Here is a 27,809-nt window from a genome sequence, read left to right on the forward strand (position 1 = left end):
TTACCAATTAAAAGACCGCAGGAACGCATAAAACCTATGTGATGAGCTGGGTGTCGTTGTCCATGTCGAGCATGAGGAAAAAATTGTTGTGCTTATGATACATACAAGACTTAATATTTAAATAATAATTATGTAATATATAAATCAAAAATATTGTTTTATTCGACTTTTAAAATTCACTTCACTTTTATACAGATAAACTTTTACCGTCGGAATTTTATTCCTTTATGGTATCAATTTTTTTTTTATGAATTCAAAAAAAAAATCACATAAACTCAACCGGCTCAATGTCCAACAACGCCAAGGTCATATTGAATATTTGTCGAACTGCTTTGAGAAGATAGATTCGGGCATAGACATGTGGCATCAAATGAGCTCTAGTTTCCTAAAAAAAATTTAATACAAATTGCGCTATTGTTGTGATACACACAGAATTAAAAAAAAAACCTACCGTGAGTATACGAACACGTCGATAGTAAACACTAAATGTTGATACCAAACCATCCAAATATTTTATCAAACAATGAATACTACAAGATCCTGAATCAAAGTTTTCCGTGCATCGATTTATAAGATTTGGAAAACCAAATATATAGCCATACACTAATTCCCATTCTTCCTGAAATTTGTTTTTTTTTGCATTTATGTTTATTTAAAAAATATATTTATCTTTGGTTTACCTCATTGGATAGTAAACTGAAATCAATATCGTTTAATGGGGGTAATTTGTCGTAAATGCCTTCTGTAACTTTCTGTTCGAAGGTTCTTAAAAGTGTTTCTAGTCGAGCAGAATTGTAGAGAATAAAAGATGCACCTGCAACAATAATTTTGTTTTGTTCATTTTTGTAAAATGTTTTGAGGCAAATATTAAAACTAAAAAGTTAGTAAACGCATTTAAATATTTTATATTTAGATGGTGTATAGTCAAGCGAAAATGAGTTGAGATGGTATTTTTTTAATGGAATTGAAGAAAATAGCCAAAGTTAAACATAAAAACAAATTTGCATATAAAATAGGTATAGAAAAATAAAGATGTGGCAATAAAAATTTAGAAAAATTCCGAAAAAGCAATGGGAATCAGATATATTGTAAAATGATAAAAAGTACAAGTTTTAGCGAGACTTACCCTTTGTACTGCCTTGTCCACTTCTTATCATATTAACTGGACTTGAAGGCTTTACTTCGAGCAAATCAACTGTAACAGCTGCTTCCCCAAGTCTTCCAAACAATTCGCAAAATTTTTTGTCGTCTTTGACACGTATGCCATATTTATGCATAGCCATTAGTCGCATGTCTGTCGATCGAAGACTGTAGGGACAAAAATATTAAATCGTTTTTTTGTTAAATATGCATACATCATTTGAACTTTTAAATCAGCTACATTTAAACATTTTTAAACGACCATATGGAGGTATGATTACGGTTACCATCCGTCCCAGATTACCCGGGACTGTTCCCTTTACAGAATATAGAAATAGCTTGTCCCTGGTTTTTATTTAAGAAACGCGGGACGTATTAGTGTCCCTATTTTGTAATTTGTTTCATAACTGTTCCATATTTGGACAATCTCTGATTTTTGTATATTTTAAAATACTTTGTACGAAAAGCAAGACAGTGGTTGATAGATAAAGGTTTCTTTAATTTTACAGAGCATTTCTTTTAAAAATTTTTTTTACGAATAATGAGCAACATATTGAGGAGTTAAGTATCCAGATAAATTTTAAAACTTTTTAGGACATGTTAAAAGTTTAATTAAAATTTATGATTTCGCAATTTTAAAAGCATTTAAAATAAAATGACAACGTTAAAAACAAGTCACACGATGGAGATTTTAAAAATATGTATATTTGTTTAACAGGAACTAACTAAAACTATTACAGAATCATTTCCTTGATTTCAGATTTCCGTAAACTTTAACTAGGAGTTTTGCCTTTACATCAAACGGGCCTTCAATTATAACGTAGACTTAGAAATTGGATAGAATCTATGCTGCAAAGGATTGTTGATTCGGAAATGTGTAAATGAAAATTTAACGAAAGAACGAAATGAAATTTCGGTTTATGCAAATGGTTCCACTGTACGGTTGTTCACTGTCGAAGCGAGAGAGAATGAGACTGATCACTGAAAGAAATACTTACTCGGACTAAGCAGACCCCAACTTTTCCTACTGATTGGTATATTAACCGAGCACAACTCAATAGGAACCCTTATGAGCAGAGCGTCAAGGAGTTGATGCCAAAGACTTTCTTTTAAAGTGTTCCAGCCTAGCCCTGACTAGGCAAACAGCATATATAGAGAACACTTTTTCAATTAATTTGACAATAGGTGGTATGCAAAAAAAAATATATGGCAATGTTGAAAAAGCTCTTCTCCAAAAATGAGAAAAAGAGCACTGTGTCAGAAAGTGTTGGGACATTTGCCATTAAAATGACACTCGCAACCAGCAATAAGTAGTTCATGCCAAAAAATGCGAGTTCTTTAAGAGCCCCCGCACACTACAGACTTTCTATCGGCCGATAGTTTAGTCGGGTTGGGCTCCTAGTGTGCGCACAGGCAACCGACTAAACAGTCGGGTCGCTAGGAAACATTTTAGTTTGAAGGCAATTGTGTAGCAAAACAAACTTTTTTTTCGATTAAACAAACTTTTTGATCGGCCGATACTTAATCGTTGTAGTGTGCGCACTTTCATACATTTTGATACTGATTAAGAGACCGACTAAACTGTCGACCGATAGAAAGTTTGTAGTGTGCGGGGACTCTAAAGAATTGTGAACATTTGCCATACTACGCCAAATGCCACTTAGCCAATGTATTGTAGGTATTTATTTTTGATTGTGAGATTTCTTTCTCTCTTAGCTTTCATTCATTCATGAATATACAGTGCTGCTAAAAACATTCCGGATTTTTTTGTCATTTTCATCAATGGAAATTTTATAACTCAAAACTGGAACCAAATATTGTTTTAATATTTTTTCTAGGTCGTTTATATATCATTTACGCAATTTCAACAAAAAATAATGATCTTTAATACATACAAAATTTAAAAAATTGAAAAATGAAGTAGAGTCAGAATTTCGGCTGTGAAAAACTAACAGGATTTTTTAAGGATTTCGATTCTCAGTACTGAGATAACGGTTTTAAGTATCACTTCATTAAAATTTTTGTTTGCAAAGACAAACAAAGGTGTTAGCTTTGTGAATTGTATACAGTTTTTAATGTAATACGAAAAATAACGCGTTATAGACATCCAATTAGTTACGAACTCTTAAAACTTTTTCAAGTGGAAATAAAACAAAATGTTATCCATTTGGGATGTTGCAAATTGCAACGTCAAGTGATTATTATATCAACAAACAGTAAAAAGGCAAAAAATCTGTTGAATCAGATCACTTTGGTGGGTCCCATCACAAAGTAGCCCTAAAAACTGATAGGCGAATAAAGAGCTTTTTGATAAAAGATCCTAGTGCGACTTCTTAAACGATTGGTGAGGAGCTTAATCTGCCTTAATCTGTACTTGAACATCAATTACAGTAAGAAAGGGTGTGAGAAATTTTGATCTTTATGCCTTCGGTTCGGAAAAACACCATTCCATAATAGTAAGCATTGCCTAAAAAGGGAGGTAATGAAAGGATCTTAAGAAACACTTTAAATATTAAAAGGAAAATACTTAATCTGGTTGTCTTTACAATAAATCATCTGAATTGCTCGATAACAAAACGGAAAAATATCCTTTTCAATAATAAAAGCAATTTTTAATTGTTTTATTCCGAGTGTAGTGTGAAATGGAAGCCAGGCGCTCAAACATGCACATGTTTTAAACCAAAAAAATACTACCTACCATGAACACAGCGGAGGATCAGTGATGGTTTGGGTTTTTTTTTTCAACTGCAGGCTCTGGCCGTACACCAAATCAAAAATTATTAAAAGCTCGAAAAACAGTAGTTTGGGGCAGACAATACTCCTGGCTTAGAATAGCAGTAACAATTATCCGACTCGAACCCGATTGAAAATTTGTGGGCTATCTTTAAGTGACGAGTATAGTGAAAAGAAAACACACCTCAGAAACTAACGTACTTGTGGCTTTGAAAAATTACTGGGTGCATATTCCTTGCCAATTTTATTTAATTTGGCCGACTCCAAGTCTCGTTGGTGCCGAGCAGTCTTCAAAAACAAAGGTTACTGAACAAAATATTAATTTTTAACACTAACATTAAAAAATCCGGTTAGTTTATCACAGCCGAAAATGTGACTCTCATTAATTTTCCAATTTTTTAAATTTTTGTATGTATTTAAGATCATTATTTTCTGTAGGAATTCCTTAACTGATATATTTATGACCTAGAAAAAATATTAAAACAATATTTGGTTCCAGTTTTAAGTTTTAAAATTTCAATTGATGAAAATGACAAAAAAATCCGGAAAGTTTTTAGCAGCACTGTAGGTTACTCAAAAATTTTAATTTTAAGTTATCATCTTGTACAAAAACCACAATTTGTAATCTGATTAGAAATTTATTATTCAATTCTTATTGGAAAACTTACCTGATGTACTCCGAGGGTGGAATCCTTGCTAGTTTCCCATCTTGGGGATCCAAAACGTTACCGCATCTTATTGAAATAACATCATTTTGAATTTCAGCTTTAGGGACTTTAGTCACAACGCTAACAACGTTGATTTTTTTCCCAGACTCATCGTCCACTTCGGACCAATTAGAATACTTTAAAAGTTTTCTTAATGTTTTATAGACCAGTCTTGCTCTATATTCCGACAAACCTTCAGGGTTATTATTTTGAGAGTCTAAAAACCTGAAACGCTTTTTTGGATCCTTCATTTGAATGCCAAAAGTCTTATTGTCCAAAACTTGATTTATAAGGATTTCAATACATTTTTGCCTGTTCAAAAAGACTCCACAGCGGTCTTTCTGTAGTTTGACTTCGGCCAAAGGATATGTCCAATTCTGAGAAGATTCTTTGAATTTCTCTAAAGCCTCTTGCTCGGTGGTATTTTGAAAACTAAAGATATTATTTTCTCTATCAACAATTGGTATTTTAAAATAATTTTCCCATATTTCTGGATTTAAAGGAAAACTGATGTCGCCAGTTTGATTGAGTTTGCAATTGTGAACTTTTATTAAACTTGTTGCATTTTTGCGTGGTGCAGAGGGTAGAAAATAGTTTTGGATCTTTTCGACCATATACTGTGAAGGGTCTTCCATTTTTCTGTTCGAAATTTTATTAAAAACAGAACACCTAATTGGATTTATTTATAAAAGCAAAAATGATTGTTTATTTTGTACTTACCGGGAAATTGTTTTTTTTTCTTCTTCAGAACACGACGCGACCGAAAACAAAAACAAAAACATGTGAAACAAAAAGCATTCAAAACTGTGAAAAGATGTCAGCAAAATGGCTTCGTTCAGTACATTTTATTTATAGGAAGTAAATTTTTTTATAGCTAGAAATTCCCGATTCATTTAAAGGCTTGGCCACACAGGAGGGTATGCGGTAGCGGTGCGGGTAGAGGTAACGGTACTTGTATGAAAAAAATTCCAAACTGACATATCAACTTTCAGATGTTGAATTTTTTTCATACAAATATCGTTACCGCTACCCGTACCGCTACCGCATACCCTCCGGTGTGGGGCTTGGCCACACTGGAGGGTATGCGGTAGCGGTACGGGTAGCGGTGAGGGTACTTGTATGAAAAAAATTCCAAACTGACACATCAACGTTCAGATGTGGAATTTTTTTAGTACAAATATCGTTACCGCTATACCGCATACCCTCCGGTGTGGCCAAGCCTTAAGGCTTGGCCACACCGAAGGGTACATGCGGTAGCGGTACGGGTACTTGTATGAAAAAAATTCCAAACTGACACATCAACGTTCAGATGTGGAATTTTTTTCATACAATTACCCGTACCGCTACCGCATGTACCCTTTGGTGTGGTCAAGCCTTTAATGCTGCCTTCTTGGATTTGAAGAATGAGGACTTCTCAAATCAAGGTATTGCCCCAGCTCCTCCGCATTAATTTGCGAAATTATCTCATTTGGACTCTAGCGAAAAAGAGCATTAAGAGCAGAATGCGTGACAGCCCGTCATGCGACTGCATTCTTTTCACGCATTTCAGTTTTTCAGTTTTTCTGACACGAAATTAAAAACAAACAGCCGTGTTTTATAGGTAATTCATGTCGATCTGAGATAGGATCAATTTGACATGTAAAACAAAAACAACATGTAAAGGCTTAACTACATTGGCTCAAAAAGTGAAAAAGTACAAAAGTGAAAATTTTCAAATGCATTTTTGCATAGTTTTTCGGGCTGGAAAATTAAAACAAATTATGCAGAAAGCTTATTTTTTGGTCTAAAAAATAATTTGTATACTCTTTTTCATAAAACAATTGCACAACCCAACTAGCACAACAGCTTCTATAAATTGAGATCTCGCAGGATCTACTTTTTATACAGCTTGTATTGGGCTTGCTTCAGAATTTAATTTTTTATAGAAGTTTGAACTTGTTTAACAACTTCTAATAAGTTGTTTAAATATTTTTAAAGAAGCTTAAACGAAAAAAGCTTGTTTTCGGAAAAGCCTGCTTAATGAATTTATAGAAGATTTACAGAAATTACCAAGTTTAGTATTTGGTTTTGATATTGAATAATCTAGCTGGGACACTTTTTGGTTTTGACATTGAATAATTTAGCTCAGACATTTTGTTTTACATTTCTGCTATTTGAACTGATTAAGTTTTTGATTTCATTAATTAATATACGAGGATGGCCGAGTGGGTAGAGTGGTGGACTGCCACCAAGCAGATACGAAGTTCGATTCCTGTGTGTGGTAAAAAAATTATATACTTTTAAAATTATTATTAAATAGATATACTAAAAACTAATGGAATAATAATATAATTTCAGATTAAAAGATAAAATTCATGATTTAAAATCAAATAAAAACCATTTAAAAAAGAATTATTTTTTGTTTTTGTAGTAGTTTTTTTTATTTCGATAAGACATGTATTAAAGAGCTATACAAGCTCTTCCGAAGCTATCTGTCAAATCTCAAAGCTTGGGTAGAGCTTCGGTAAAGCTTCGTTTAAGATCCTTATAGAGGGTCAAAATTGTATAACGTTCTCCTTTTTCCATGCCCAACAACCTTACTAAAGTTTAAAAGAAGCTAAAATGTAGCTTTTGTAATACCTTAACCGAAGCTGAAATGTTAGTTGGGAAGCCAGAAAAAAAATATTTTCACTTTTGTACTTTTTCAAAAAGTGGTGTATGTAGTTAAGCCTTAACTCTGCTTTCTATAGGTATACTTTTCATTGGGTGCGTTCACGTACGCACAGATACCCTATCCAAGATACCTAAGTATCCGATACGTTTGTGAACACAAATCAGCTGTTCATCAAATCTCCCATAAGATACACGAGAATCCAGAAATTTTTAGGATACCTTTGGATTTTTTTGCTTGTCAACACAGCTGATCGATCAGCTGAGATTTTATATGGGACTACAACAACACAAAGGTATCCGGATACCCTTGGATCGGTACGTGAACGCACCCATTGAATCAAAAATTATAGTTCCTATTCTAGTCAACAGATGGCTTTTGTTTGTTGGTAGACGCCAGTTCTCTTGTTATGAACACAAATTCCTATGTACGCAAACAGTTCCAAGTAATTCGCCGCATAACCGGTTCCAAGCTAATCCTACCATAAAAATCTTAAAACAAACACACCTTCTTTTTTTTTTTTTTGTTCTTTCCATAATTTTTGACATTCCCTTTTTTTAAATGCACAATGCGTCTAGAAGAAGAAGTACTTCAAAACAAAAAACAATAAAGTTTATTTATAAATTCAAAATTTAATGTATTTTTGTTTTTCTTTTATTGTTTACTTAAATAATTAAAATAAAAAAAAAAAAAAAAACAAAGATGTCGTGCACTTATGCAGATGGATTATCTCCATACGAAGACAAAGGAATACTTGGTGTTGCAGAGGTATTTATTCTAAATAAAACACTAAAACATGAAACCTATTTATAAACTAGATAATAATTATTTGAATAGAGATTTGATAAAGAAGACGAAGTAAATGAAAAATGTGAGAAACTAGCTAAACTAATGGAAGCTTCCCAACATGTTGTCGTCCATACTGGAGCTGGCATAAGTACATCTGCTGGAATTCCTGATTTTAGGTATGAAATATTAAAAATGAATGTAAATCTGGGGTAGAGTAATTATGGTAATATATCGACTCCACTTTTTTGCGTAATTTAGAGGACCTAATGGTGTATGGACGTTAGAAAAGAAAGGAGAGAAGCCTAACATCAACATATCATTTAATGAAGCAGTTCCCACCAAAACCCATATGGCTCTTAAAGCATTAGTTGAAAAAGGCTATGTTCACTATATAATAAGCCAAAATATTGATGGCCTGCATTTGAAATCTGGTCTCTCCAGACAATACATTTCCGAACTCCATGGAAATATGTTTGTGGAACAATGTAGTAAATGTCACAAGTAAATTGTTTATTATAATTGAATACAATTCGTTCATATAAAGAAATTCTTAGGCAATTCGTTAGACAAACAGCTGCGGTAACTGTTGGCCAGAAACCATGTGGTGGCCTATGCAAAGGAGGTGGTAATTCGCGTCCATGTCGAGGTGGCACATTGTTGGATAATGTCCTGGACTGGGAACATGATCTTCCAGAGAAAGATCTCGACATGTCAATAATGCATTCGACGTAAGATAAAATATTGCCATTGGCCGGCCTTATATTCAGTTTGAAAAACCTTGTTTTTTCAGCTTAGCTGATTTAAATATCACTTTGGGAACAACCTTACAAATCGTGCCAAGTGGAAATCTTCCACTTAAGAACAAAAAATATGATGGTAAATTGGTCATCTGCAATTTACAACCAACAAAACATGTAAGTGGTTTAAACAAAATTTGAATTTCTTAATTATCCTTTCTTGATTTTAGGACAAAAAAGCTGACTTTTTAATATCCACTTATGTTGATGATATTATGACAAAATTATGTAAACGTCTTGGTATTGAGATACCAGAATATACCAAAGACAAAGATCCAACGCAGATGGACATCGGCTCGCAATGGACCATTCCTTCCGATATAAATAAGAAAACCGAAAAAATTTATAATATAAAAGTAAAAGAATTTAATTTAAAGAGAAAATCTAGTTTAAATTCGGAAAAGAAAAATTTAATTAAACTGCCAAAAACTGAAGACGAAAGTCCTAAAGATGAAAAAGATGAAATAATAAAAGAAGAAATAGATACATAATGGTTGTTGGCTGTATCAGTTAATGGGCTGCATTTATTTGAATAATAAAATCGTTAAAATCGCATTTTTTATACAAATTTGACTGAATATTTTTATTTTTCTATTTTGTTTTGAAAAATGTAGAGGCAAATGTTTATGACTTTGTTAATATTAGCAGTTATGGATTTATGTTATTAGACAAATGTTATTAAACAGGTTCAAGGCCAGCTTATTTGTCGGTTGATCTTAATATGCACTTAAAATATTTGTTCCCAAGTGGATCTTGTGGTTAAAAAGAAACGGAATGAAGATCTATATTGCTGGCAGATATTTTTTTGTTCAACAGTTATTTAATAAAAACTGCATTGTTATTGTACGTTCAAATGCCCCCAGGGCTTGCAGGACTTGTACATTTCATTTATACAATTAAAAGACCTTTAATATCCATCTGGCAATCGACGCTTATTGGCTCTCGTTCCCACATGTATCTCCGGGCCAGTTTTGTTTTGCTCGGAATATTTTTGTGCAATTGTGAATCTTCTTTGGAATTTAACAAAAAAAATCTATGGAATGACTAAAAATCACTGGAAAATTTACTCGCGATGCGAATAAATTCCGAGAGACACTTTTCATAATCAATTTCGTTCTCATACCTAAAATATGGGAAATATTCCCAGGAAAGTTTTTTTTTCAATCACGATAGCCCCCAATTAGAGCCATTTTCTTCATTATTCCTCAACTTGAAGAAAACTCTAGCGTTATCGAACTTCAGAGTTGACTTACACTCGAGAGTTAAGTTGATGATTTTTATTTTCACTATTTTTTGTTTCCCAACTCAGTTCAGAAAAATAAAGTTAGAAAATATTTAGAAATTTAATTTAAAATGCCAGAATCAGTGCTATAAACGAAAGTTAAAATGCACTAGAATATTTCTCTTTTAAAAATAATTGTCAAATATTCTACGATCCAGGGCAATCCTGAAAATTTTTGAGCAAATTTTCTTTCTTTTTACCACTATATACATTATGTTAATAAAATGCCTTAAACAATTCCTTAAAATTTTCATACAAAATCTCAAGTTAGCTTGCCCTACTTCTACTTTTTCGGGAAATTGAAAGTGGAAAACGTTAACTTTATGTTTATAAAACCAAATTCTCAAGTTATGCTCAACTTCGAGTGAATAAAATGGCCCAAATACTGCTTTCTTGGTAAAAATGTTATAGAAAAATGCTAACTTAATTATCCCGAAAGAAAGAAACAAAAGCATCATATAGAGAGGACTAACCGATCACTTATTTTTCGTCGTTAATTTTACTAGGGGTCTATTACGTAGTACGAAACGAGTGGCAAGTCAACGATACTGAAGTAAACGATAGTTACGTTAAAAAGCGATAATGTAAAACGAGAAAGTCGTTTGGCCAAACTAAACCGAAAAAAATATTTTTTTGAGGGTCACATGAATTCTACCAGCAAACGCAATAATAATATATGAAAGCTAAACAAAAACGAAAGTGTAACCATAGGTAGGTAAATGGTAGTCGTAAAGATTAACGAGTATCGTTGAAGTAAAACGATTATCGTAATTCGTAGTCGCATTTTAACGAAAACGAAGTAGTTTCAACGATAATCGTTTTACAAAATAGGGCCCCTGATATACATCAATATATAGAGACTTGCCTGTATGGTTAGCCGGTTTTAATTTTTTTTCATTTCTTAGATGTATAGGAACCGTATGTGACATTGCCTTTTTTGAGACGTTCTGAGAACCATCAATACCAACTGAGAGGTCCAGGTTGGCGATGGTATTTTAAAAATATTTTTGCAGCAAGGACATCCCGAACCTACATAATGTACCTTTGTGCTTTGGATATTCTTGACGAGCACATAATCCCAACCGACAACCAGGAAGCAGTTTACTCTAACTCTGGCACGCAGTCAGCTTATTACCGCGGTTAAATGTCAACCCAACTCAATTAATACACCAAAACCACAGAATATGACACTTTTTTTTGCATTTCGGAAAGTGATACCATGAAGGCTATCGTGAATAAATATGTTACTGTTCCTTGTTTTCAAACATGGAAATGTAAAGGATGCCCAAAAATTACCATAGGAATTTGTTAACATCGGCGATTTCTGTCCCTTCAGAAAATCCGATGCCCGTTCTCAACAAAGTTTTACATGTGTGGCTTATCACGTTATCCAAATAAGCCCTTCAATTGTTTAGGCTTTTTTGGTATTCAACCCCTATTGAAATGTGCTTCTTGAGTTGATTGGAACTAAATAAATTACTTACTCGGAGTCTTCTTATAACAAAAAAGTGACTTGAACTCTTTTTATGGAACATGTCGATGATATGACACTGCAAATGGTATTCCTTTGAAATGGTGTTCGCAAAAAGCTTAATGCAGAACATGGGTGTCAAGCTATTTGAAAATAACATTAAGATCAATTCGTAGAAGCTGTGGTTTTGAATTTGGCAAAATTGACAAATTCCCACGCGATTGATTTATTCATAGAGTTGATGGCTTTGGCTGATTTTTATCAATAAATAAGAAGATATAAATGTTATATGCTTGATTAAACGGTTTTATATTTCTACACCATAATGAATTTCCCTAAGATTAACATTTTTCTCTTTTTTTTCATGGCAGTAAATACATTTTTTTTTATTAACTAATTTATTCATAATTGTTTGTTTTGTATATAATATATGAAATGATTAATATTTGACATGATTTCCTTACAATTTAATTGCAATATCATTAATCTGCGTTTTTACTGTTCACTCTTAGACATATATATATATCTATATGCAACTACATACATTCTATTTAATATATATATATAGTTATATATTTAATAATGTAAAAAAGGGAAAACTATTTTTAAATTATTTTTTTTTTGTTTTTTTATTTGTATATCTTTTATGTAAACAATTTCTTTGTGATAAAAATTCTGACTTTTAATCTCAATTAAAAATTATTTTTATTTATTTATTATAAACATACATTCTATTATTATTTATTATTAGTCTAAAAGTAAGTTATCTAACAACTAGTCATTGTTAAAAAAAATGTAAAATAGTACATATTTATATATATAATTTCGCAATACATACTATGATTGATTGAGAGACAGATAGAAAGAGAGAGATAATTATTTTTTATTTTATATTTTCTTACATTTTAGGATTTTGTCTAAGATTTTTGTTTTAAAAAAAATTGAATCTACTGAGAGTTTTCGATATATAAATATATTTCGAAATATTGGCGATCAATAATGTTATTTCTAAAGTTACCAAATAATTTACTTAGTCCAAAGAAAAAGGAAAAGTTAAAATTCATAATCAGGAGTTGAAAACGTAATAGACAATAATTTTTGTTTTATTCACAATTATCTCACAAAAAATTAATGCACATCATGTAACTATTTAAGTAATTTTTTTTTTAAATTAGATAAATTTAAATAAATACAAAAATTTGCCTAGTACCGTTTTGGGGTTTCTTTTACCTAAAATAATTAATTTAAATCACATAAAATGTTTTGGAATTTATATTTCTCTGGCTTGCAGGCATAGAATGTCTACATAATAACAGGAATTTTTCCTAAATAGCTAATTTTTTTGTCTCGAAGAGTAATTAACAGATTTAAAAAAAATAATAATAATATTTAAAATCATTTGGTGCTTTAGATTTTTCATTTTATAAATGCACTTGGAGTCTTTGTCTGACAAAGCGAATGCACAAGTGTTTTTATGTTGTTTTTTTTTTTTAAGCAATTTAACAATCTTATTTGTAGATTCAAGTTTGTATTTTTTTTTTGTTTTTTTTTTTTTAATTTTTTTTAAAATAAATATTAAAATATATTCTTATATCTTTATCATAATAAATAAGACGTCTTGTAAAAAAAATGTTTAAATGCAAAGACTACATACAAAAAAATATTGTAAAATTTTATTTATCAACGAATATTTAATGAGACTTCCCTTTGTTTTTTTTTTTTTTTTCAAATACTGCAATGGATTTCACTTTATACATTTACAACTATTTATTGTTGTTACCGCACCCGATTTACTTTTAGACCGGCTCAAAAGTATTGGGCAAATTTGGACAAGAAATACATAAAGTGTAACCAACAACAAAAAAAAGGAGTACCTATGATTCTAATGATTCTCGAGCGACATAATTACTTTGGGTTAATTCTTACACGCCGATTGATTGTTATTATTACTGTTATTGTATTTAGTCTTAACTAGGATTATTTTCTGATTCAGACTTGGTACAGAGGTAGAGATTACATTGCTACTGTCACCGCTACTATTTAGAATGATGTTCGTTGGTTGTTTGGTTAAATGACTCGCTGAGGATGTTGTGGTACCAGTCTTAGAAGGGATAGCAATAATATTCGGTGATGTTGATGATACTGTTGTTATGACGGCTCCCTCCGAAGGCTGACTATATATTGCACGCATTTTTTGATGACCTCCACCGGCTACAATCTGTGCGATTTTAACTCCATTACGATTCTAAAAATAAATAGAAATTCAAATATTAAAAATGATGTATAAAAAACTATAGAAGTTGTAAAATTAATCTTTTACGGCTTTAATTATTACAAGCTTAAGTTTTCACATGTTTTGTAACTTTTAAATATGTTAACGGTTAAAAAAACATATGTTATTTATTTAAACAGTACTAAAAACTGCAAGATTAGAGTCAGGATCTTGTTCTATAGAATCAAGGTTCCTGGGCTTAGGTATTTTATTTGATTTAAAAAAAAAAAATTATTTTGGTGGTGATTATGAACGAGTACGAAAACAAAAATAAAATATTGTCGGGTTTGGATGGACGATCTGACAAAAAGGAATAGACCAGTACAAAGTTTTTCCATCGTTTAAAAATTGTCGAAACTTGATCTCATACGAAGAGCTGATGCTTTGCTTTTTGCTTTTTTTTTTTTCTATTTTATGATCCCATTTTGAAAATGCGTTTGTAAGTTTAATTGAAAATGAGCGTAAGAAGCGAAGAAGAAGTGTTGCATGTTTTTATAAATGAATAAACATTTTTACTATAAACATTCGGATCATAGTTAAGTGTTTCCTGGCTTGACTTCTTTGCTTTCTGGAATTTTTTTTTGAGGAAGTTCTAACGTTCATACGTTTATAAACAAAACTGTCAGATATACAAATATTTGGAAGTCTGTATTGTTTCTGTTCATTTTTTTTTTCTGCAGTTCAACATATCCTTTCGAAAAAAATGTGGTGTACCCTGTACCAGTTATCGCAGGCACTAGTTCTGCGGTTGTGATCCATTCAAACTGATGAGGAGTTTCAGGGACCCTGGGACACCCTTTCTATGTTCGATCGCTAAACCGAACCTCCTTGAGGTTTAGGTTCCATAATGCCAAGCATTTTTTACCGATAAAAAGGCTGTATTCAAGTTCTGTTACGCTATAAATTCCTTTGAATAGAATGAGCTTCTGGCGCATAAATGCTATAGGTTAGGTTGTTAATTTTTTTCGAAGTCTATCTGAAACTTTGTACACATGAAGTTAAGGCGTCGCTCTGTATATAAAAAATGTTTTGAAAGTCCGGATTTGTAAGTATGAGACTTGATACCTTTAACTTGTGTTGCAGTTGAAATACACTTATTGCTTCGTCTGTCATTTCGAAAGTGTTTCCTTTTGTCAAGCAGTTGAACAATGGTTGTGCTATAAACGCACAATTTTTGAATTCATATATACTTACATTTTGGATTTGTTTTCGATTCTGTAGTATTTTTGCAGCCACATCGTTGCCTGTCAGCAAGAGATTTTGATGCTGCCCGTGTATTTGCACTCCACTGGCTAAATACATTGTCTGCACTGGAATTGTCATGATTTTCTTTTCACCATCATCCTGCTGCAAAACATAAGAAAAACAAAAAAATGTCAAACAATTCATAAAAGCAATTGATTTTTTTGAACTTACCAATGGACTCACAGATTTTCGATCTTGTAAGTTTTCATCAAATCCAGAGTCAGATGAATTGTCATTAAATTTAGTTGCCACTGATTGCACGGAGGAACATGGCACATTATCCAAACCCATTTTCTTAAGTTTTTCTTGTGATACTGCCGATACAGGTTTTATCAGGAACGGTTTGTCCACAGTCTTAACCATGTGTTTAATATCCGTCAATTCAGATGGTTTAAGTCGAAGTGTATTGAATTTCTCCAAGGAATGTTTGACAATTTTTCCCGTGTCTGATTTTACCTTATGCATAAATGAACTCGATTTACTGCTTGTTTTATGAATAGCTTGTTGTTGTTGTTGTTGTTGATGATGATGATCAAATGGAGCGGCCATCTTGCCTTGTGTTATCTGAAGATGACTATTGTGGAGACCAAGGTCAATAGGATTCAGTTTGGCAACTTTAACTGCTGATGAGGTAGGAAGTGAGTTGGGAAGAACTTTGAAATCTAGTACAAAATCAGTCTTGGGAGGATTGTTGTTGGTATTGATGTTGGTATTTGTGTTGTTGCTGTTATTTATTTGTTTCATATCACCGAGGGGGAAACTCTCTGATTGACGTTTGTAAAATAAGTGGTGTTTCTTTAGCACCGGTGTGGGATTACGATTGGCTGGCGGATTGAAAGGCAACTGATATAGAGTTGGCTTAATGCTAAATTGTTGTGGAGCGCTGAGTTGAGAGACTAATGGTAATGGCTTTGCTGCTGCTGGAATATCCACTGTCTTCTTCCGCTGCTGATGTTCAGCACACGGACTGTAGTTTTGAATATCTAAAATAATAGCACCAAGATCTTTGTTTTCAAACACAATACCACAGCAAGATTTCCTTTTAACCCATAAGTTCTCATCGAAGAATTGTACTTGGTCAGTATTAATATTGCGGAACTTCTTCGGTGGTAGACATTTTCGTTTACTACTGCCACGGCGATTGATTGCTTGTCGAATTTTAAGACTAGCCGATTCGATTGCTCTGGTTGGTGAATATTGCACATCTTCGCAATCGCTGTCAAGAGATTCGGGTGTCAAAGGCAGCGATTGGCTTTCCCATGATTTATTTGTTACAGCTATGTTTTTTAATTTGCTTTTGTCTTTAACATTTTTCTTTTTGTTTTTCTTGAAGATTTTCGAGAATTTTTCGGGAATAAGAGATTTTTGATTATTGGCAGAACGGTCAGATCCGTTTGTTGAAACTGAAGTACAATCATCCTTATGTTTTTTAAATTTGGTCATAGATTTCATTCCCGGTCCAGCTCGTGCATCCACAACATGTCCCCAATGCCGATTACTACCAACTGGCAAACGCTTGTACCTCTTTACCAGCAGAACACAAGCATTGCAAATTTCTCCATGTCTGGCTTCTCGCAAATCGAAGCATTTCACAGAATCTTCTTCGTATTTCTTCGAGTCAGTAAATCTGGAACTATAGAAACAGAAGTTAATAAAGGACATTTTTTATTTCATTTGATTAAATAAATTACCTGCTAGATTTTGCTCTGCAAATGCAACAGCCTTCGGCTGAACGATATACTCGTGGTTTATGAAATGAAAACATTTCGAATGTTTTTTTTTTAAACTTGTTAACTGTTTTTTTATTGCTTTTTAATTTTATTTGTGCTTTTTATTTATTCTTCCTTTAACTGGCGATTATAATAGACTTAATTATCTGTTTTGTAACATTTCAAATGTTTTTAAACTGAAAAGAAAAAAAATAATTGATTATTATAATTTTTGACACATTTATATGGATCATAGTTTTATGAGGATTTTATTGCTAATGTTGTCTTTTTTTAAAAGAGTTTTATATACATAACTGGGTCTAAGAAGGCATTTAAGCAGTAAAGCCTTCTATTAAAGAATTATGGAAGCCCTTTATAAGACCTTAATCATCCCAGTCGTGCTTTAAGAGGCGGAGACATGGACGGACATTTTCAAGAACCGATGAAAACATTCTAAGTTTCTATGATAAAAAGATTCTTCGGATAACTTTTGGCCCAGTGTGAGTCGACGAAAAATATAGAAGATACAACCACGAGGTATAAGGGCTTTACAGGGACATTCTTCTGGCCAGAAAGCTGGAAATACAGCGTTTAAGATAACTGGGACATGTGGAGCGTAAGAACACCGACTCACCATCCCGCCGCGTTTCCGTATCCAACCCCGATGAGCAAAGAGGAAGATCTCATTTTAGGCGGTGCTCTCAATTTGAGAACAATCTCAATCAACTTGAGGTGTGCAGCTGAAGATAGATAGCTAGGGACTGAGCTGGGTGGAGAGGCTTGTTGGTTGAGGCTTGAGGCCAAGGTTCATCCTGGACTGTGGGAGCTATCTTTTTCTATTTTCGATTTTAAAATATGTATCTCTTTAATAATCCACAAATATCTCGACTGGTCCATTTATTCTAGCCTTATAGGTAGACAATATTTTTCAAACTATGCCACCAATCCTTTGATTTTGTTAGGTAATTGAAGGCAGATTTGGACAGATATGGGGAGTTTGGTTTTGGTAGTGAAAAGCATTAGTTGTTTTACTTTGGCTAAATCGTAGTCCACAGATTGTAAGCCCAGTTGCTAATTTTCGTCAATAACCTACGTATCCCTCAAGCATTGTAAGAATGCTATGTGGTTAGGATTTATGTTCTCAATGGTACGATAGGGAAAGAATATTATAAAACTTTTCAAGGTTTCCGAAAGAGATCGTTCGCGACTGGTTTATCCCTCAGTCTTTCATTTCGAACTAAGTATGCCCAATCCAACAATGAAAATTTGTAATCGTGTATTTATGATCAAATTGCATTTCTGGTTATTTAGCTATCGAAGATTTAAGTTACCATACAGCACAAGAAAATATTATGATCATTATTGTCTAGCACCTACTACCAGAGTTTGATACAAGAATTTGAACTCTCAAGTAGGGACTTTTGGTAAAGTAGTTCCTACTTCACATCATTATTTAAAACTAGAGCCTTCTTCTGACAAATAAAAATTCATTCTTTCTGAAGTCAATGTTTGGTTGGGTTCTTACTTTTTTGTTTAGTTTAACAACAATCTTCCAATGGGAATGAATCGAGTTTTAAAACAAATTGAATTCACATTTTTCTATCTAGGTATGTATTTAAATTCGATTTTGGAATAATTGTAAAATGAGAAACTTTAAAGATACATAGATGAATTTGGGAGTCACTTTTCAAAAGAATAAGTAATTTTTTATTTATTTTTAAATCAAATTGAAAGTTTATTTGTGCATTGGATTGTGGAGTTTTTCAAAAAAGTGAAAATTTAAAAGGTCACTTCTCAACTCTACTTTTTGGTGTAGTATAGAGTGAACACTTTCTGAAATAAGGCATTGCCATCAGATGAAGGTGGTTAATAAGAGCCTTAAGCTGATTTTTAACAAATTGTGTATGTATGTATTTTAGAGCTATTTCATCTTGAAATAAAGTCGGTGTTAGTTAAAATAATCATTTTGTTGCATTCAATAAAAATTTGATTATTATTTCTTGCAAATTCAAAAAAGATTCCATGGTCATTTGCTTTATACTAAAAATTTAACACAAAACAAAAGAAAATCTCTTTATCGAATAAATACCTATACGATAAACAAGAAAAAACAGGTTGACATCTTTACTATCATACCAAGGAGTCAATAATTTTCGTAAAGCAAAAGAAGAAAAAAAAAGAAGTATCCAAGTTAACCATTTTTTTTTTGATGATTTTTTTTTCAATGAAGACACCCGTTTCTAGTCTTCAACTCTCTCGTCTGGGCTCTGGCACAATTAAATTTCCTACATCATATCGACATGTAGCATCTTGTTCTTGTTCGTATCGCAGAAAATTTTTTTTTGTTATTTCTTATGCGCGAATATTTTTCAGAATCTGCCATTTTGTCACGATTCAGATTTTGTAAACAAAAAAATAAAATGCAATTTACGAATACATACTTATTATATATGAAAGTTCTAAAAAGAGACACAATATTAATAATTTGCTTTGCTTTTTTGTCAGATAACACTTCTTCATTTATTTAATTATATATATACATATTAGATACTTTTGTTAATATATATTTAATTCTTTTGACAATGGACATTTTTTGTTTAAACAGGTAGCTTAATCACATATCCGATGTCACAGAAAAATTTTAAACCCGCCATTACCTTTCAATTTTTATCATTTCTCCCAAAAGAGTGCACTTAAGCAATGTTGAAAAAACCTTAAACGTATATATACAATAATGCACATATATATATAATTAAACTGGTTTTATATTTGTTTTAAACAGTGCACAAAAGAGATGTAACACAATTATCAACACTTTTTTGTTTTAATCAGAACTAATTCGATAGTTGCTGATTTAAAAGTAAATGGGGAAACTTTTCCGACTTTTACTTTATGAAAGATTTTTCTTAATTTTGAATGAGAAGACACAGAAAGAATAACTACGTTCTCTATACAATGGCGGGCGGCAACAACTATACGACTAAAATCTAGAAGAAGAAAAAATACCGAAAACCGAAAAAAACGAACCATGGAACCAACAACGGCAACAAAAACCAAGAGCAGAGATACCCAAAAGAGATGAGAAACTTCTGACGTCATACGCGGTTTGCCTACAAGCTGCTTTAGACATTTTTGGATAAGTATGCGTGAAAAAATATACATTTTTGGAGAAGTATGCGTGAAAAATTGACATTTTTGCTTAGGTGTGCGGAAAAACACCGTGGCTACACTATGTGTGTTTTTCACATTTATTCACGAATACAAAAGAGATTACAACAACACGAAATAAACAAATGGGTTTTGGGGGGTAAAACGTACGAAAGTTTCCCATCTCCTTTGGGTATCTCTGACCAAGAGTAGGTATCGGTATCGTTTACTAGACTACCACTACCAACCACCAACACTATCAAAATCTACGAATTGAAAATATCAAACAAAATCAAAAATGGACAACATTTAAGAAATTAACCAAAAGAAAATAACATAGGTACACACAAAAGAGAATGGCAGCACCAAAGCAAACACCGACAATATTAAAGCAAGAAAACAAGAAAAACTGTCAAGGTAGAAGAAGCAAAATAAAGCAGAACCAGCGATTAGCAGCTGGCTGGTGCTGCTGGATGATGAAAAGAAAAAGAGAAGTACATAATAACATGCGCAAAGGAAAATACACAAAAAAAAATATAAAGATTTTGTTTAACAACAAAACGAGTATTTTGTGTGATTATTTTTGTGGTGTGTACGTTTTTTATTTACGCTAAATACATATATACATACATAATATATTTACCTATTTGCGCGGTATAGGATAGTATGTGTGTATTTTGTGTTTTTAGGCGAATTGGAAAGTTGTTTTTCTTCGCCTGCATGTCTACGTGATTGAGAGAACGAAAACCCAAGAAAAACAAGAAAAGGGCGCATTTTTCTCCCACCATGAAAACAAATTTTTGTTAACCCCATTTCCATTTCAATTTTGAGAGTTTTGTTTGGGGATCCCAATTCTAAAATTATCAAACGAAATGTCAAACAATCTTTATGCCTCAGGTACCTGCACAATTAAGCATATATAAAAAAAAAAGAAAAGTTTTCGCAAAGTAGAACGTTAAATATAAACAGGTCATTGATCTGACGTCACAATTCATAGCAACCAACTTGCCTACAATGTTGTGATTGTCGTTTATGCCTTGTTGCCGCATTCGCGTTCTGTTTTAATAATAAACCGGATCCGCCTCCCCCTTTTTGCAATGAAACGTTTTTGAAGGATTTGTATGGAGGTAAGTTTGAGATACTAAATTGTATCAAACCCGTAGGTAGAATATTGTTTTTGAGGGGGAAAATTTTATTGAACTTGAATGAATGATCGAACGATTATAATCGCATTTTTGTTTTGGTAGACAAATATTTCCATGAGTCTATATTTTTATAGTTTATTAAATAGTTGCCATATCTTTTGCATCTGGTTAGAAAATTACATTTTTAATAAGTCTTATAACATAGCCTCCTCAATTTATATCGAAGTTTGGAATGAAAAAAATTTTCGTATTAGATGTTATTTGATACTGTGAAAGTTTATAATCTGTTTATTTGGGCTTTTATGATTTAAAAAAAAAACTAATTCATTTTAGTGGTAACCAAGTTTTTTCTAATTTCTTTGCAGTTTATTATTTCCTTTGCATAATTTGTTTTAAACCATATTGTGGCCTTTATTGCGAGTCGTTTGTCTTTCGATAGACGACCTTCATCGATAGTTGATCATTGAAAATGGATTTAGGTAGAGACACACATCTCTATTGTTAACAATATTTGTTTGTTTTATCGGTTGATCTTCTTAAATGTTCAACTTTACTTTAACAGTTTTTTAAAATATTTAATCGTATATAATTTTAAGCGTATATAATTTTAATCGTATACAGGGTGTCCCAAAAGTAATGGATCAAACGAAATATGCAGATAGGCCAACTTTAGGGCTCTCAGAATTTGGTAACTTGTTCATCCCCAATCCTTACGGTTTTCGATTAAATGCAGTTCTTGTGAAATTTCGAAAAATTTCGACTTTGCAACAGTATTTTGCTTCCTCCGCCCACAATTGATTTTTGTTTTTTACAATTCTTTCACTTAAACATTACCTAATAATAGGAAACTATTAATTAATCAAAATATTTTTCATTTCATGCGCCATTTTGCTGCAATTTAATTAACAGTTCCAAGTTTTATAAAAAATCAATTTCTTACTTTTATTTCAGAGCAACATGCTGAAAAAAATTTGTATGGTGTGACACAGGCTTATTATTTTAAAAACTTGCCGTGTTATTGCAGTTTTTAAAAATGTATAAGCCCTGAAAAGCCCTGTTTTGTTGCATTCAAATTGTATTATCGTTCGTTCTAATTTCACCTTTGGAAACTTTTATACATTTTTAAAAACTGCAATAACACGGCAAGTTTTTAAAATAATAAGCCTGTGTCACACCATACAAATTTTTTTCAGCATGTTGCTCTGAAATAAAAGTAAGAAATTGATTTTTTATAAAACTTGGAACTGTTAATTAAATTGCAGCAAAATGGCGCATGAAATGAAAAATATTTTGATTAATTAATAGTTTCCTATTATTAGGTAATGTTTTAGTGAAAGAATTGTAAAAAACAAAAATCAATTGTGGGCGGAGGATGCAAAATACTGTTGCAAAGTCGAAATTTTTCGAAATTTCACAAGAACTGCATTTAATCGAAAACCGTAAGGATTTGGGATGAACAAGTTACCAAATTCTGAGAGCCCTAAAGTTGGCCTATCTGCATATTTCGTTTGATCCATTACTTTTGGGACACCCTGTATAATTTAAAATTTTTCTTTTAAATACAAAAATAGTTTCTGAAGTTTTTTTTTATAGTATGGGAGGCTGTTGAATGTTTGGAATTCCATATATTGTTTTTACTTGCTCTATAGGGCAAGTATTGGTTTCGTCTCGAAAAAAAAATTTGAGGTTTTAATCAAAACCAACAATACGATGATGGAGAACTCCGAAAAAGTGGGTCTCGCAATTCCGTCCGTGCGTCTGTACGTCTGTGCGTCTGTGCGTCCATCTGTACACATTTCCACAGCCTAAACGGATGGACGGTTTTTCTTCAAATTTGGTACAGATGATTTTTATGGAATTCTGAAAGTTGGTTTTTTTTTGTTTTTTTATATCTCGCTTAGAAAGTGTACCCCCCATACAAATTTTTCAATTTATACCAAATATCTCGAAAATGGCTCTAACGATTTTGATTAAACTTTGCAGACGTGATATTCAACGCTATTACAATAAAACTGCATTTTTAGTTTTTTTTCTTCAAAAAAAGTCAAATACAAATTTTTTTTTTTCAAAATTTTGCCTTAAATGTCGGCTCTTCCACAAATTTTTTTTTTAATTTATATAGAGCCAGCTCTTAGAATCTACAACTAAATTAACATAAAAGTGCTTTGAACTGCAAGAGCAAGTACGTGCGACCCCAGTCGTGCATTTTATTTGTCCTCTTGTTCTTCGTATCCGTTGAATTCTTATGTCATGGATGTGTCCTGATTTGTGTTCTGAGATTTTATTGGTGCTAACATTTTCTCTCAGATACATTGAGCATATACCATTTTTGAGTTTATATACAAATAGCATAGCGCACATAAAAAGTTTGGTTAATATTGAGCCAGTTCAATGATATGATATTGGTGTGTATCTATCGCACTTTAAAACTATTCGCATTGCTTTATTTTGGATCAGGAGCATTTGTAGCCTTTTTTTTTTTGGTATTGATGGCATAGAAAAAGTAAGCTATCAAAATATTCAAAATGAGGTTTTAGGACAACAGTAAACACTCTTGCTGCACAATTCATTGTTATGTGTAACTTTACAGAGAACTCTAATTTTCTTTCATATTTATTTACACAAAGTCTATATTATGATCTTTAAAAGTAAACTTGTTGTCTAGATAGATAGATAGATAAATTAATTTTATTTTCATTAAAAAGTAGTTATAAAAACAAGATTATGCTGGTTTTCAAAATTATTTGGGACAATAACTTGTTAAAGTTGTCTGTCAAAAAACAAAAAAACAAAAAAAAAAAAAAAACTTGTTGTCTATAACTAACCGATATATTTAATGTTAGCCACGTATTCTAGCTGTACATGATAAACTGAAAATGAAGTTTAAGTCTGAGCAAATTGTATTCTCTTATAAAACAACACATTTTGGGTTAATTATTTGAGAAAAATTGTTATTATATTTTTATAAATTGTAAAATTACACATTAGATTTAATAAACGATATAAGCAAACGTTTAAAAACATTAAAATTTGATTCATTTTCAATTTCATTTGGCAATTCTTTAAAAAGATTAAGTCCTTTATACATAATCATGTTTTGAGTTCTATTATCTCTGTAAGTGGTAATCTAAAATTGTTATTTGTTCTTAAGTTGTGAGGTTGAACATCATGAATAAGGGTTAAGTTTAGACAAAGATAATCAGGCATCATTTTATTTTTAAACACAAAAAATGCTGCATTGTATGTAATTCTCTGTGTGATGTTAAGCCATTTTAAGCATGAGAGCATAAAGTTAATTGGTGTATAAAAGCTGCATTTCAGGATTATTCTCAACGCTTTATTTTGAAGTTTTTTAAGCCTGTTGATTTCCGATAGGTTCCCCATATATAAAATTGTATAAAAAGTGCGGTTTTAAAACGGTGTTGTATATGTTTATTGCACATAATGTTGAGATTTGTTTTCGTAATATATTGGCGTATGCATAGACTTACTGCAAAATATAATTTACCGCAAAGCTTTCTTTTGTAATATTTGAAGTTTTAGGGTCATACCAGGTAGACCCCAATGATAGTATCGTTGGGCAATACTCAAAATGTGGTTTTATTATGGTATCATATATTTAAATTGACATTGGAAATAGCGTAGGTACTTGAAATAAATAATAAGTTTTTAAGTGCAAGAATTGTAACCAAAAATAACAATTATAGGCAGGGGATATGATATGACTTATTGAAAGTAGATCCAAAGACAAATAAAATACCTACATTTTTAATATAAACAAAACAAAGTTCATTCATTATGCAAATCGAAGTAAGGATTGTGCCCGATTCCATTATATTTAAATTTGCCGTTTATAAGGAAATTATTTTTGTTAATGGGGGAGAGTGAACAAATTGGGGCTAAATTCAATAAATCTGAGAAAACATAAAATTAGGATAAAATACCTACATAAAATTTTAATAAAAGTGATGAATATTTAAAAATAATAATAATAATAACACCTGGACAACTGTTTTCCAGCAAATGGTTCTACTACTTTTTTTGTAGATTTATATTAGATAGGTAAGTCATATATGCAGGCTATTTTGGTCAATTTGATTTTAAATGCAAATAAAAAAACTTTATTTCATCTTTTTTCCATTTTACTACTTTATGGTTGTAATTTGGTGCAGTCAATTTTGCCCGAAAATACATATTTGAACCCTCGAAAGTTTTCTCTTTTGGGAAAAACTTAACAGATTTTGAGTAATTAGGTACCCAAATTGGAATTGGTTAAAAAAAAAATAATTCTATCTTTTAACACTACTGATGTCAATTTATAAAGAAATTCATTCCACAAAAGGGGTTTCTGACTCTCCCCATCCATAGTCGACCCCCCCCATGACTACGTACTTGGGTGAAGAATGTGTTCACAACTGTACTTGCGCACAGCAAACAACAATAAATTGAAAACAATATACATATCCACAAAAATAATGTACACAAAACAAAAAAACGAAACGAAACAAAAAAGTTATGTGGATACTAGAGAGAACCAAAGTTTTGTCATGATGATCTTTTGTATTTGTGTACACTTGCGCTCCTTATCGTTGCAATATTGCGGTGCGGTGTGTGCCCCAAATATGTCAGCCATATCGTGCGTTTTGATTCAAACAACAAAAAATTTGACATCACTGCAACGAGTAGTATACACACATTTTTGGCGATTTCCACTTGGAGCAAAAAAACAGTATATAGAATCAGTGACGACTTATAATTTATATAAACTGAAACAGAGTCGTGTGTCGAATTGACTTGATGGCTACGCACGGAGATGGCCTTCTACAACGAAAAAAAAAATGTTTATTTTTTTCGTTCGTTTTAGTATTTCTCGTTTTTAATGCCTACAACAATGTGGCCATGGCGAACAACGACAAACAGACAGACGACAGCGAACAAGAAAAGAAAGTAAAATGCTTAACCAAGATACACAAAAATATTAAGTAATGCCACAAGTGGCACAGTTACCAAATCAAATACTGTTGCATACCAAAGTCAGTCAGACTCTCTCATCTTTGAAATTGGTAATAAACGAAAATATTCAATTAAATTGAATTTAGAAATTCTTTCATACTAATCACTGTTAGAATGTCAAAAAGACAGAAAACCCATTAAAGAATAAATAGAAGACAAAATAATGGCACCGGAATTTTGTTGGGAAAATTTTGCACTTCTCAAGCACTGACGCCAATTTTCAGTTTGGAAAAAAATATAGAAAACAAACTATAAATTACCTGACACTTTGATTTTTTAACTCTAACAATTGTTATTTGTGTTATAAATGTATTTTTAATAATAAATTTGTAAATTTAATTAATATACATAAAGATTTAAAAATACGAAAAAAATTTAAACGCACCACACAAGCAGCACTCACCAATTTCACTTTAACTGGAAAATCCACAATGAGAATTAAAAATGGCCGTTTTCTTGGTACGTTGTCGTTTTGTTGGGCGAATAAGCAGGTAGATAAAAGAGATGGTTAGTATTGCTTTTGAATGTGTAAAAGACAAAGCAAGATATATTTTTTTTTCTATCCAGCGGCAGCGGCGACAACGACAACTATGGTAAAATTGTCAATTTGCCGAGGTCACTTTGGAAAAAAAGAAACAATCTCTTTTTGGATTTTGCAAAATTTCGCCTTGATGTTTGATTGAAAACAATTGATTTTATGTTATTAAATATTTTCTATAGTTTTTTTCAAAAAAATTTAATGAAATTAATTTTTTTCATTGATATGGAAAGTTTTTTGCAAAAATTAAACAAAATGGAATGACACTGCGCCAGCTGATGTATACAAGAAAATGATACATATATGAAGCGAATTTTTTGATTTGTTGTCTGGAAAGGAATTTGCGGCGAAGTAAATATAAAGTGAACGCGTTCAATGAAAACGAGTGTGTTTTGTTGAATGATTAAATGAAATACTTCAGGGTGTTTTTATCAGTTTTAGTACTCGACATGTAGATGTCGCTTTTTTAATCATTTAAAAAGAACAATTAAAATTCGAATCTAAACAAAACACAGCACTGAATAAAAACCGGGGCTTCATTAAAAAAATACACTAAAGCCACATTCAAAAATCAAGATTTATGGTACATTTTTTTTTTTGAAATACAGGTTCTTGTAAGCAACAGGTTTTCGTTAAGACTTTAAACATTTCAGCTTTATACTGACTGATCTGCTAAAAACCTTTTCACATCGAACAAAAACTGGGTTTTGCGAAAAGGCGAAAATCACATAAAAAAAAACAAGTTTTTCCATATATTTTTAATAAGCTACAGATTTTCGTAAAACACAAGTTTTCGATAAAAATGTCGGATGCTAGCTCCTCCCAACTAACATTTCAGCTTCGGTTAAGGTATTACAAAAGCTATATTTCAGCTTCTTTTAAACATTAGTAAGGTTTTTGGGCATGGAAAAAGGAGAACGTTACACAAGTTTGGCCCTATATAAGAAGTTTAAACGAAGTTTTACCGAACCTCTACCGAAACTTTGAGATTTGACAGATAGCTTCGGAAGAGCTTGTATAGCTCTTTAATACATGTCTTATTGAAATAACAGAAATATCAAAATAAATAAAATGTCCGAGCCAAATTATTCAATGACAAAACCAAAAAGTGTTCCAGCTAGACTATTCAATATCAAAACCAAAAATCAAATACAACTTGTTAATTTCGGTA

The 27,809-nt window shown here is 31.8% G+C and overlaps 3 protein-coding genes across 8 annotated transcripts; 1 reads left to right on the forward strand and 2 right to left on the reverse strand.

The window, feature by feature from the left end:
* Positions 1 to 138: 138 nt before the first annotated feature.
* On the reverse strand, positions 139 to 5,379 carry LOC129908872 (uncharacterized). 3 transcript variants are annotated; one of them, XM_055985688.1, is made up of 6 exons: positions 5,301 to 5,379; positions 4,542 to 5,219; positions 1,127 to 1,308; positions 681 to 814; positions 452 to 619; positions 139 to 385 (listed from the first exon to the last, which is right to left on the reverse strand). In XM_055985688.1, the coding sequence occupies exons 1-6, from the start codon at positions 5,360 to 5,362 to the stop codon at positions 266 to 268; spliced, it is 1,344 nt and encodes a 447-aa protein (XP_055841663.1). In that variant the 5' UTR covers positions 5,363 to 5,379; the 3' UTR covers positions 139 to 265. The 3 variants fall into 3 exon arrangements, with proteins under 3 accessions (XP_055841663.1, XP_055841662.1, XP_055841664.1); XM_055985687.1 differs by having other exon boundaries at positions 4,542 to 5,249; positions 5,301 to 5,373; XM_055985689.1 differs by lacking the exon at positions 5,301 to 5,379 and having other exon boundaries at positions 4,542 to 5,293.
* A 2,437-nt stretch (positions 5,380 to 7,816) lies between these two features.
* LOC129908880 (NAD-dependent protein deacetylase Sirt6) lies at positions 7,817 to 9,384 on the forward strand. The gene is made up of 6 exons (XM_055985696.1): positions 7,817 to 7,998; positions 8,068 to 8,195; positions 8,278 to 8,520; positions 8,574 to 8,747; positions 8,810 to 8,933; positions 8,987 to 9,384. The coding sequence occupies exons 1-6, from the start codon at positions 7,933 to 7,935 to the stop codon at positions 9,305 to 9,307; spliced, it is 1,056 nt and encodes a 351-aa protein (XP_055841671.1). The 5' UTR covers positions 7,817 to 7,932; the 3' UTR covers positions 9,308 to 9,384.
* Positions 9,385 to 13,216: 3,832 nt separating this feature from the next.
* LOC129908869 (uncharacterized) lies at positions 13,217 to 26,614 on the reverse strand. 4 transcript variants are annotated; one of them, XM_055985681.1, is made up of 5 exons: positions 26,504 to 26,614; positions 16,778 to 16,992; positions 15,258 to 16,719; positions 15,036 to 15,188; positions 13,217 to 13,814 (listed from the first exon to the last, which is right to left on the reverse strand). In XM_055985681.1, exons 2-5 carry the CDS (start codon positions 16,849 to 16,851, stop codon positions 13,485 to 13,487), a joined length of 2,019 nt encoding a protein of 672 aa, XP_055841656.1. In that variant the 5' UTR covers positions 16,852 to 16,992; positions 26,504 to 26,614; the 3' UTR covers positions 13,217 to 13,484. The 4 variants fall into 4 exon arrangements, with proteins under 4 accessions (XP_055841656.1, XP_055841658.1, XP_055841657.1 ...); XM_055985683.1 differs by having other exon boundaries at positions 26,486 to 26,587; XM_055985682.1 differs by lacking the exon at positions 26,504 to 26,614 and adding an exon at positions 26,361 to 26,469.
* Positions 26,615 to 27,809: the final 1,195 nt, after the last annotated feature.

Source organism: Episyrphus balteatus, chromosome 2 (genome assembly GCF_945859705.1).
Source record: "Episyrphus balteatus chromosome 2, idEpiBalt1.1, whole genome shotgun sequence".
Classification (NCBI taxonomy): Eukaryota; Metazoa; Arthropoda; class Insecta; order Diptera; family Syrphidae; genus Episyrphus; species Episyrphus balteatus.